We start from the raw sequence: 11,845 nt of genomic DNA, 5'->3' as shown, positions 1-11,845 counted from the left end.
AAGTTCATCTTCTTCAACCCTCAAACAGAATAAGAGAGCTAATACCAATATTGATTGCTCTGCAGCCCACTCACAAAAAAAAAGAATCTTCAATCCACAGTGAACTCCACTCTACATATAGAAGACTCTTGCAATTGTCTTGGGTTATTCTTTCCAACTCTGGTGTTGAATGAATGAAATGGTGTTCCAAATAGGGGAAGTTGAGGAGAGTGTGAACTGAGGGCAGTTATACTATATTTGCAATACTCTCTCTCTCTTTCTCTCTCTTAAGTCTGCTTAGGTTATTATATATTGTTGGTTGTGGTATTGGTAAATGGCTTTTTCTGCTGCAAGGGAAGATAAGGCCTCTCTCTCAGCTCCAAACAAATTGAATATTGCTAATTGCGAAGAAGTAAAGGACGAAAAAGTTTGATGCAGACGGTATGCATCGGACAGTGCTTCTCTGTCCCCACTCCCCATTTCATTACAACACAACAATCATCCACTTATCATCATCAAATCCTGGTATGTATCATTCTTACTCTACTTCATTCTCTCCTGCGGCCCAAAACTTTCTTTCCATATATGTGGTAGCAATTTAATTCTCTCTATGCTTTCCTGTTTCCAGACTAATTATTTTACATTTGATTACTGGGTTTGACTCTTGCATCTACATCTGAGTTGGTCAATCAATTAAAGTTAAGGATGTGATATATTTGTCTGTTTTTTTTTCTTAGTATAATAACCTGACCACACATGATAGAATTCAATTTTGTGGTTGCCGACAAAAGTATTTTCTATTACCAGATCTTGATATCTGGTCATTTTGTGAAATATAATTAAATTTAAGACTTAAAAACTTATTAAATTATGAAATGATTATTATAATTAGCTAGTTAGAAATGAAAAAGCTTTATTTAATAACGCAACAAAACAAGTCGGAAAAATGTTGTAGTATTAGTTAAATTAAGATTCATGCAATGGCGTCACGCATGAAATATTTTTCCCTTTGTTAAAATTTCAATGCTTATGCATTCCCATTTCCGAGATTGTTCGGTTCCTCAATTCAATTCTTTAACTTACCCTATCCTAGGAGACCTTTTCTTTTCAATAAAGAATTTAAATTTTGGGGATCAAATTTAATTATATACTTTATTATAATTCATGTCATATGATTGATCATTCTACATTTGTGATTATAATTTCTCTGTTGAAGAGTCAAGATGTGGTCACACCCTTTCCGAATAAAATAATAATAATAATAAATAAATAAAATCACAAGATTTTGGTATGTATATGATAAACCTAAAATACTAGTGGAAGTGAGCAAAGAAAAGCATACGTACGGCGACTCTAAGCCATATTTTGGTTAATCATATAAGCGCCCAATCCTATGCTATTATTTCCAGATAGTGATACTCTAAGATTATAATTTAATTAAAAAGAAAGTTACAACTGTTTAATGAGTAGGTTTAACCTTTAAGATAATCTGACAAGGACACCTGTTGACAACTTTTTTTAACTTTTAATTCCCATTGCTCAAAGTGGTTTCTGTACTATTATTGCATTATCCATCATGCTGTCCCTAATATAAAACTACTTTAACTACTGCCTCCTTAGATTTGTTTAAGTTGATGATAACGACAATTAACTGTATAAACTGTCGCTATGTAAAAGTTACTTGAGTTAATTAATAAAACATTATCTTAATTAAGTTTGTTTATTGATACAGATGACAACAGCCAACAACCCCCCACATGCCTAGTGATTAAGCTTTGTTTATGTAGAATTATTAAAATAGATTGCTTGATCTTTTGAATTGCCATATGGGAGTTATGGTAGTTTAGCAGAAATATTCTTTGCACGTGTGTGCTCATGAACTTTCTTTTCAGTTTTTGTGTTTTTCCAGAAAGCACAATATTGTTATGTATGTATATATATATATATATATGTACTGGAAAAATATAAAAAGTCATCAAATTTTGGAATTTCGTGCATTTAAATTTGTGAATACTTAGACTATAATGCGTATAATAGTAATTGATTTAGATTATGCACAGCAAGAATCGCAGGCTAAAACTTAGTCTAAAATTTTTTATAATAGTTTGGGAAATGAAAAAGTTACGGTTTCAGAGAAGAAGAGAAAAAGTCCATTTTATATTTCAGGAAAACAGATTTGTTTATTTTAGTAATTGATTGTGCATTTATTGGTACTCTTTGATGATTGATTAACAAGTATATATATGTATTTGATGCTTCACTCAAAAGAAAAATTGGAAAAAAGGTGGGAAATGTTCTGATGACTCGAAATGTAGTCTGAATGTGTGTGTGTGTATATATATATATATATATACATAATAAATCAAAATGGAAAAGCAGGCTGAGGGCATCTAATTAAGCAAGTGATGGGGACGAGGCATATGCTTCCAGGCCTACAAGTAGTACTCAAAACTATGCAATGTGCATGCACTAAGTCCCCTGAAAATGACACTCTTGCCCGTCTCTTCTCACCATCACCATATATACATATTTATTATTCCAGTTCAAGTTGGTCTTTTGGGTGACTGTCTATTTTGTTCGATTCTTGATCCACATAAGGAACATTGGCATCACGCTAATCTCATCCATGGAGTAGTCTTATTTGCCTTCCTCCAGACATCAATCATTTTATGTACTTCAACAATCACACCACTTATTGGTGGCTTCGCATATTCGAAAATGTCTTACATTGCAACACATATTTCTAAAATTCCTTAAAAAGAGAACAACAGAAAATATATATAGTGCAAGAAGGCTGCATATTAGTTTATAACTCTTTTTCTTGTCTTCACTCGGCAAAAATCTTCCCACCTACTAATTCACGTGCATCAGGTCTGAAAATTCCAAATATACATTCCGCGGTGGAATTTACATTATACTAAACAGTCTGAAACAACGCTATTCAGTGGTTTTCACATGATACGCTCCCCACAACATACACGCCCCAAATAGACAGGGGGAAACCATTACACATGCAATGTTTGACATGTCAAGCCCTGCTGATTGCGTGTACAGTAGATGTCGGCACCTCAAGAAACACTAAGGGATATCATCAGGGCCCAGGCCACTTTGACTTATATCTAAGAGCAAGGTCAGCCTCCGTACGTTTAGAATGGTCTTTTCCCTTTTCTTCTTTCTGAAAATATACGGACAGTGCTCCTAGAGTGGAATGAGTTACAGGAGTCTAATGACAGAAACCCATAACACGGAAATTTCGGTGGTGAAAGTCGCCGAAGTCTAAGATAGTGTCGTTTTACTTGTCATAAATCTCAAAATTAGGCCAGTGTTATGTTGAGCCCACTTCGATAGGTTAATGGGCCATGTTGTTGATCCGCCTTGGGGTATGCATGTATTGGAAATCTTAGAGTATCTTCATCTAAATTCGACCTCACTCACTCTTCACCTTCAAATAGGACCTAAACAAATGTTTTCAATATCCCTCTGATAATATCATGACAAAACAAATCCAAAATAATCAACATCTGTAGGGGTGAAATGATTCATTATAGGCACATACCCGTACAGCACCATGTTTTGACACACCAAATACTCCTTTCTACCCATTTCACCAAAGCCAAAACGCACCCAGAATATGAACAAACTTTATATAAAGAATTACAGAATCAGCTCAACCCTTCCCTAGAAGATTTCACACAAATATACAAAGCATACACATCAGAAAAAAATTGAAACCATCAAAATTAACAACCCGGACCAAACATTACATCCATACCGGAAGCAGCTCATTATTGGGTGGTATCAATTGGAGTACCAGTCCTTGCCTGTGATATCCTGTTCGCGTAAATTGTCACCAACCGTAGTTGTGTGCTGTTAAGCCCCTCCAGATATGGCAAAAATGCTTTCCCCAGCATGATATAGATGTCGACTAAACAGAAAACAACAGTCTGCAATACAAAGGAAGATGTAAATACTCTCTCCAATGACATTCTTTCCGGAAGCAAAAAATTGATTTCATGGTTAAAGTAGATTTTCAAGGTTCTTGGAATTTGAGTTTTATCATTTTGCTTTAGCAAGCAAACACAGAATAATCGTTTTGCTACCTTGCGGACATCTGCACTCTGGTTCCCAAATGCATCAAAAAGAGCAGGCAAAAATGAGGGAAGTTGTGCCATCAGTTCCTCTTGGGAGAGCCTTCCAACAAGCTACGTATAGAAAAGTAACATGAGAGTGCACAACACTTGAAATGCGATAAAATATCTTAGGTTCCATAATCTCTTGAACACCATATGTTTTTGTAACAGTAAAAGATTATAACTAAAAGTATTAAATTGTTTTGTATAATATTGATAAATAGCTAAAACCGGATGGAGTATAAGATAACATTGTTCTGTATTGCAGAAGTATAATGAAGATAAAACAAAAGACATAGAAGGTAAAATAATGATGAAGGCAAGAATTAACAAAAACAGCCTGCTCCTGTTAACGCTCGAAATGCTGACCACTCAAATAATACACCAAAAAAACCTTTAGTGAAATTTGCAAATATGATGAAGGTATAGTGCACAAAAGCTGACATTTCTGACATGCAGCAAATGTTCCTAATTCATGAAGCCATAGCCAAAAACTTTCTACTCCAGCAGAGCTTTAAGATTTGTGAAAATAGTGGCAAAACCCAGTATTATGTTACCATGCGTCCAAGAGCACCAAAATTATATGACGAAAGAAACAAATTGACAAATCAGGAGTAACAAAGAAAAAATCTAAAACCATATTGCATTTTTTTTCAGAATAAAAATTAGGAATAAGCATTCTATCATCTCATAGGCTATATACATTCTTCAGAGAGTTTACCTTGGTCAAACAGTTTATGCACGTAACAAGAGTTCTCTCATCCTCAGTAACAAGCAGAGGAACAATAACCTGTCATATCAAGGCAAGAATAAAATTCAAGATTAAAGTCAATAATGAAAATTTGAAGAATCCAAATACAACAGGTGTCTAGAACTGGAAATGAATAACAAATAGTACTTACACTAAGACACCGGAATGGATCGTATTGAGACAATACTATATTTAAGCAATGCTCTGACTCATTGGCCACCTGAATCCAAGAGTAGACACCATAAGATGGAGAGGAAACCAGTGAGGAGAAGCACAGTTCAGCAGATATGGTTTTAGGAAAGAAAGTTTACTTTTGGAATGCTGTCCTTGGTCACATGAAGCAGCTTTTCAATTACAATCTCAACAGAATCCTCCATCGAGTCCTTCTGTAAGAGAGAAAAGATCATGAGGATGGAAGAAAGAGGGAAATTCGGTTTACATCATTCAAACTGTAGGCATACAGACAATATACCTGATTCTTCAACATTTCAACAATCAGTGTGAGCGCCAGCTCCCGAATTGATGAATCAGGATCATCCAGCACTTCTAGTACAGCCGTCAATATCTGGTTGAAGTACTGAAATATGCCAATAATTACCAAGTTACTAAAATGTGGTTTTCAGACTCATGCAATAAGTTTTAAACTTGTTTCGGACGTCCCTCCCTCACCCAAAAAGTGGACCAAAACTCCTATTTGGAGTTGCAGCGGCCCAAAGAACCTAAAATCTGATAATAGACAGAGCCAGGAGAAAAATGACAAACGTGATATCAGTCGTACCTTGCCCCAAACAGAGTGATCATTAGATATAGAAACTTCAACCAACTGCTGAAGTGCACTGCGCTTGTTTGCTGTAGGACTTTCATCATTCCCGTTACAAATCTACCCAACAAGTAGGGAGAAAAGCAAGAGAGAAAATCAGAAAAGAAATATTCAGAAGACTCCCAGCACTGCAATTGAGGTGCTTTGTACTATAATTCAGAATGACATCAAAGTCATGCTGATGATAAAATGACGGTCAGGAGCATAGACTGTCGAACAATAGCAGCATGTGAAGAAAGAAAGGAGGTAAAAACTCACCAAATGAAGAATCTGGGGAATGCTTGGTCCTGTTTCTATTGCAGTATTCATTTTCAAAGCAGGAAGTTTAGTATAATTTAGTGTCAGTTCAGATGAAGGCTCGTTGTCAACCCCAAAGTCAGCAGACTTTTGAAGATGATCAGACCCACGGAGTCCATTAATGTCCAAACGTGGCGTCGAAGAAACCTCTGTGTTTGCACGGGTGTCTATTGCCCACGATCCAATATTATCACTGGAGGTGTTAGGTGCATATTTCAAGCTTTTGTAATTCGAAGTAGAAACATCAGTGTTTGAGTTAGTCTCCACCACATGATGCAAACTCTCGTGAGTATCCTCCGATTTTAGGTTACCAACAGAACTTGTGGTAAAAGACACATCTTGAAGAGAGCTCCACTTCCTACCACCATCACTATCAACAGAACCAGAAGAATACCTTCCAAACAGCTGGCCCTTCTTTGATACTCCAATATACCCATCTTCCGAGGATGTTCCAACCACATCAGATGGATCATATGACTTACCACGTCTTTCTTTCTTGCTTTGGAGAAAGTTCATCAAGTCTACTTCTATGCGAGGAGTATACTGCTTGAGGGCTCGCCTCAAGGAGTTTTGTTCTTCAACGGATAAGCTAAGAATAAAATTCAATACTGCAATGGAGTCAAAATGCGTATAGACAGATATTATGCATGTTATAGCTGCTTCTTTCAGTTTTGTATTTTTATCATGGACAAGTGGTGCCAATTTTGCAAGCCACAGCTTAAGGATGCCACTGTTGGCAGAACCTTCAGAATTTGATGCATGCTTGTTAAATGAACCTATAGCAAACTCAATAACAGCCAATTTTGCTTTGGGAGAACGCTGCTCATCCAATGAACGTAGCAAAGCAGGTAGAAGAGAGTCAGTCCCATATGTTTTACCAACAATGTCCAATGTAGTCGAGCAAGGTTGCCTAACTAATTCCTTTGGATCTATCAAACGAGAAAAAACGTGGGGCAGAATCCTCTCCATGTAACTTTCGAATGGCTTTCTGCAAGCTGGAATAAGATCTGCAAGAGTTGAAAGTGCAGCCTGTGCGACTTTGTGATGGGGATCATCCAAATGCTGGAAAAACAGCTTCATGACTTTTTCAAAACTCTGCATAATTTCTTGAATGCCTCTTGGGCCTTGTTGTAGCAGAGAACGAATATAATTAAATGCAGCAACCCGTGCATTCCAATCTGAACTAGAACTGAGCCCCTCACTTAGAGCATCGGTAAGAGAAGCTGGACTGTCTGAATAACTTGATACATCTCCCAGTGAGAGCTGACTGTCATCAAAACTCCTCCTCCTACCAGCAGACATCCGCCCAGCTGGATTCTTCCTTAGAAGAGGACGTTGAAAATTCGGTATATAGTTATTCTGTGAATCCCTATAATTAGCATCTCTGTATGGTGTGTCTAAGAATTGCCTATCACCGTGGGAGTTCATATGTCGCCTTGACTCCCTTAAATCAGCATTTTCTTCAATAAATCCTCTATCATGTACCTTTTCAGAAGCTCTCTTGGCCGAGTAAGAAGAATGTGTTGACAGAAGTTCACTTCCCACACTATTATGATATGATAATTTACCAGCCTCTTTAGAAGCCTGAATTTGTGTGATGATATCAGACAACATCAAGCCTCCATTGCGATTGTTGGCTTTAGAAATACCAGCTGCTGAATCTACTAAAGAACTTGCAAGACTATTTGAAGCTGGAACAGCAAGGGGAAATGGTGGATCACGAGATGATGGCGTGTCAACTCCTGCACTAGGGAAAAAAATTAAATAGCTAGCCATCCATATAAAATTCAAGATAATTAGCATCAGCCATTCACAAGCGATTCAAGATGCTATGCATCAGACATTTTATTGATAATGACAGGCAACAGAATTATGAAATTCAGTCAGAGCCAATGAAATGGGTTTTGGATAGCAGAATATAATTACAAGTTACGAGGGACGAAGTAGTAGTAAAGCATATACAAGTAAATACCTAGGTCCAAACTGGAGGATCTGCTCTTCTCAGATATATCCAAACCCCTCAGCATACTTTCTATGGCAGTGACCTTCTGTTTGCTTGAGTGCAACACACTCTCCAGACTACGTTCTGCAGGCTTACCTGCAGTCTTTGCTTGTGACAGTAGTAATCCAGAAGTAAGAGATGTCCCTGAAGTTAAACTAGCACTTCTGTCCATTGCAACAATAGCAGACGTCCCATAACCAGGTATATTTGAAGCTGCTGAGGTCTGAGAGGTGAATGACATGTTTGAACTTCTTTCACGAATGGAAGGAGAAGCATGCCTTCTATGCATTCCTCCATCTTCATCATTTATTACCTGGACAAACATTACCTTTTAGCTCATGCACTGAAAGTATGGGAAGGGTTCAGAGTGAAAGCTTATAAATGCATGTACCCTTTGAACTACAGGATCAAAAGACGAGAATAAGCGTCGAGCGCGATCAGGCCAGGTCTTCGAGAACATTCTATAACAAGTCCTTGCAGTGGATCGAACCTGTTGAACTTAATGTGTCAAGTTATGGATATAAGAAAGGACTCTGTGCAGTTACTGGAAAACATTGATACGAGTTCACGACCAAATACCGATACAACTTATGATAATTGACTGCAGAACAGTTGAGTAAGCTCCATCCATACAAAACAAAGAGCAATATCAAGGACAGGATACATATACCTCACTCATTGCATCCGCCACACAACATCTAATAAGGTCCTCATAGAGGTCAGCTGAGCGTTGTATTTCTGGCGCATCAGCCCAGTATTCCAGAATTAGAAGTGCATATTCGCAACACCTAATTTACAAAATAGAATCATTACTACAAAAGCACAAGGAACAGTAGGCCAAGGAACTCGGAGGAAGCAGAATCATACCTTGCTCGGAGCACAGCATTGCGGTCGTTTTTCGCACAGTCAACAATTCTAGGAAGCGCTCGGGAAACTTTACAATTGCGTAACATCTGAAAATCACAAATTCTGTCACAAATCAAAAAGCATATATGAAATGAAGAAAAGAAAAAGCTGAAGAAACTATCGTATTACCGTCTTTATGCAGTTATCCGCAGATTCTGCAATTACAAGCACTGTTATCACAACAAGCTTGAAAAGGACCTAAATTACAGGGCAGAAAGTGAGATCGAGAAGAATTAAATCGTTTTCATGTAAAAGAAAGAATGGTTCTCACCGGAATAAACATCTCAGCACATGCCTCAAAATCCCCCAAGAGATCTTTCGATAAGAAGCTTAACAAATGGCAAGCCTAACAAATTGACCAGGAAAGAAGCAACACAAAATAGAAAACTTCAGCATATTTCAAAATTTTGGTAACATTCTTATACGGAGAGGTAAGTAGTTTTAGGATAAAGAAAAATAGCTCTCAGCACACAATAAAAGCATGTATATTTTCATTCGCCTTGTCAATTACATTATAAAGCCAACACACATCTTGAGACCTTCCATAAAGATAAACCTCGAAGAAGCATATAGTGGAATAAATTTAAGCAGAGTTGAAATTTATATGAATAAAGCTAATAATTAAAATTTTAATATTGCAAATAACAACTCAATGCTAGCCTCATCTGTGTAATTTAAATGAGCCAACACTTGGACAGGGATAGTTATGCAATCACTTAGCGTAACACCTGCTTCACAATGCTAGATCGCCGATCAGAGAGTTGTGTGCTCAATGGACCAATCAGTTGCTTAAGAAGTCCACGGAAACAGGGGTAGTCAGTTGCACCTGAATGATAGAACTGAAAGTATCAAGTATTTCCTTCCCAGTCACAGAATTGATTAGTAAATAGAGGGCAAAACTTAATGCAGGAAGTATGCACTTCGATTAGGCAACATGAACCATAAAATTCTCTTTCCAGTAAGTTATCAGGTTGACCTTTTCAAACATGTAGTTTGGACAAGAAAGTCCTACACGAAAGATATTGGCACGCAACATGACATTCGAAAGAAGAAAGGACAACCAGGCCTTAAATTGTGTAATTAGTGTTCAACAAACCTCCAAGAACAAGGGCTTCAACTCTCTGCATGGCTGCAATACGGACAGACCAATCTTTATCAGGCACAAGGGTGGAGGCAATCTTCTCAAACTCCCTTATAAGCTCTTTTTCTGAATACACTTTGATTGGTTCAACAGGCTTTTCTGTAATATCACCATCTGCTGCTCAGAGTCAAAGTACAAAAGAAGTTAAACAATGAAGGTTTGTGAACACTCAACACTGTAACTTCACAATGTGTTGAACCATAGCAAGCGAATGCCAATAGTTCCACCTTTGTGTGCTTGAATAGTGAACTACATGTATAATAATTTTGCTGTAAAAAATAATCCTCAAACATTTTAACATGTATAGCCAATTTACTGTACAAAAGAACTATATGATTCTATGAGTTAGTGATGTCAAGCAGCAACCAGACCAAACATTATATTCTTGAAAAGGAATAGCTTGAGTTGATTCTAACATGTAATACATAATAAACAATAACCATGCCATAAGAATGTGTACTGACCTCCAAAGAGAGAAACCTCACGCGTTGAGCTTTTTGCTTTGGGGCTACTTTTCTTTGGATTATGCATTGTGGGCTTGGTCTCACTAGATGAGTAATTGCTCACAATAGCATCTGAAGAGTGAACCTTTGGCTCAATTTTTTCTAATCTGGCATTAATATCTTTTAACTGCAGACATTATCACAACAAAGAATACTTGAGAATTATTTCAACCTTATGTCCGCAAAAATAGAGGGTCAGTTTAAGTGGGTTAAAGTTCAAAACTCATTATGCTATTTTCGGGATCAATGCTTAAACAGCACAACAAGCAACATAACTGAGAGTTTCTTAATTACCATTGATGTAGGTAGATGATGTCGGTGCAGTTCCTCGAGGAACTGAGGCCCAGCCTGAGTATACATCTCCTGGGGAAAAAGAGAGGACGAAAACAAAGATCGTCAAACAAGAAGAAAATAAAGCAATTCTTGACTAGTGAGTACAATGAGCATATGCATCCCTCCATAGAACAGAGAGCTACTAGCAGCACTGGTAATCGCATTAAGGTTAGACATAACAATTGGTGCTGGTGTTGGCAGAAAACAATTTATCACCGATATTCCTAACCTCTATACACGAAGAAGCTGCATCCCTCACACCAGGATTTGGATCATTCGACATCTGCAAAATCTGATATCCAAGACAATACATGAGACCATCAATTCTTTTTAGCTATCCTCTGTGAAAACCAACTCTTGTTTCCCTCTAAACTTAACCTAAAATGTGAACTTGCAGCAATGGAAAATAAAGAAAATCAACATACGGGTGGAAGAATGGCACGTTGAAGAGGTAGTTCTGTAGATGCAAATAAACCTATAGCTGACGTGACTGTACGAGCAAACTCTTCTCGAACTCTCCAGCTTTTGTGTGTCCAAGCATAAGATCCTGCTCTTTCAACAATGATTGTTGGTGAAGAAACCTGCAGCAGAGACAACATTCTCAGTTCTGAGCATGAATCATTAACGAATTTATCTTAACATCCAATACCACATTAAAGATCCCAACTCCAATAGCTGATTCAGCTGAATGATGAATACAGTAGATTGCCATTAGAGTGTGGATTGTGGAAGTCTGGAAGAATGCAAAAGGTTGAATTCATAATGCAGCACTCTGGACAGGAAACAGGTAAATGAAAAACACCACTTGAGTTTTCTCTCTCATGAGCTAAATCAACTAGACATTTCAGAGTGGGAGCATAATGTAGGAAAAGTGATAGTGAGAGCCCAAGGACAATATTTTTTCTCAAACAAAAACCCACAGAACATTTACTTTATACGGTCCTAGGAACTCCAGCAAATTATCAAACTTTGCGCATGGGCAA

The 11,845-nt window shown here is 37.4% G+C and overlaps 2 protein-coding genes and 1 long non-coding RNA gene across 4 annotated transcripts in view; 1 reads left to right on the top strand and 2 right to left on the bottom strand.

Annotated features, from left to right (window-relative positions):
* Window positions 1-324, bottom strand: part of LOC105165703 (transcription factor PIF1) — a gene marked incomplete in the record, with an annotated part of 5,386 nt that extends 5,062 nt beyond the window's left edge. Inside the window, 1 exon segment of the mRNA XM_011084801.2 lies at window positions 46-324.
* Window positions 1-1,848, top strand: part of LOC110012113 — a 2,367-nt gene extending 519 nt beyond the window's left edge. The window contains exons 2-3 of the long non-coding RNA XR_002287206.1: window positions 334-504; window positions 1,712-1,848. This is a non-coding gene — a long non-coding RNA (uncharacterized LOC110012113). The remainder of the gene's footprint in view (window positions 1-333; window positions 505-1,711) is intronic.
* Window positions 3,429-11,845, bottom strand: part of LOC105165702 (CLIP-associated protein) — a 10,084-nt gene continuing 1,667 nt past the window's right edge. The window contains exons 2-21 of one of the 2 annotated variants that reach the window (XM_011084799.2): window positions 11,288-11,443; window positions 11,092-11,154; window positions 10,824-10,892; window positions 10,491-10,656; window positions 9,982-10,143; window positions 9,614-9,711; window positions 9,157-9,231; window positions 9,015-9,083; window positions 8,847-8,932; window positions 8,650-8,767; window positions 8,371-8,469; window positions 7,950-8,292; window positions 5,939-7,719; window positions 5,639-5,740; window positions 5,333-5,437; window positions 5,172-5,246; window positions 5,012-5,080; window positions 4,831-4,899; window positions 4,080-4,181; window positions 3,429-3,923 (exon numbers count right to left, since the gene is read on the bottom strand). In XM_011084799.2, the coding sequence (XP_011083101.1) occupies window positions 3,765-3,923; window positions 4,080-4,181; window positions 4,831-4,899; window positions 5,012-5,080; window positions 5,172-5,246; window positions 5,333-5,437; window positions 5,639-5,740; window positions 5,939-7,719; window positions 7,950-8,292; window positions 8,371-8,469; window positions 8,650-8,767; window positions 8,847-8,932; window positions 9,015-9,083; window positions 9,157-9,231; window positions 9,614-9,711; window positions 9,982-10,143; window positions 10,491-10,656; window positions 10,824-10,892; window positions 11,092-11,154; window positions 11,288-11,443 (3,966 nt within the window). In that variant the 3' untranslated portion in view covers window positions 3,429-3,764. The remainder of the gene's footprint in view (window positions 3,924-4,079; window positions 4,182-4,830; window positions 4,900-5,011; window positions 5,081-5,171; window positions 5,247-5,332; window positions 5,438-5,638; window positions 5,741-5,938; window positions 7,720-7,949; window positions 8,293-8,370; window positions 8,470-8,649; window positions 8,768-8,846; window positions 8,933-9,014; window positions 9,084-9,156; window positions 9,232-9,613; window positions 9,712-9,981; window positions 10,144-10,490; window positions 10,657-10,823; window positions 10,893-11,091; window positions 11,155-11,287; window positions 11,444-11,845) is intronic. The other variant, XM_011084800.2, reaches the window with a different exon arrangement.

This window comes from Sesamum indicum, linkage group LG6 (assembly GCF_000512975.1).
Source record: "Sesamum indicum cultivar Zhongzhi No. 13 linkage group LG6, S_indicum_v1.0, whole genome shotgun sequence".
Taxonomy (NCBI): domain Eukaryota; kingdom Viridiplantae; phylum Streptophyta; class Magnoliopsida; order Lamiales; family Pedaliaceae; genus Sesamum; species Sesamum indicum.
The sequence above is the reverse complement of the archived record's forward strand: the minus strand, read 5'-3'. Positions and strand labels throughout refer to the sequence as shown.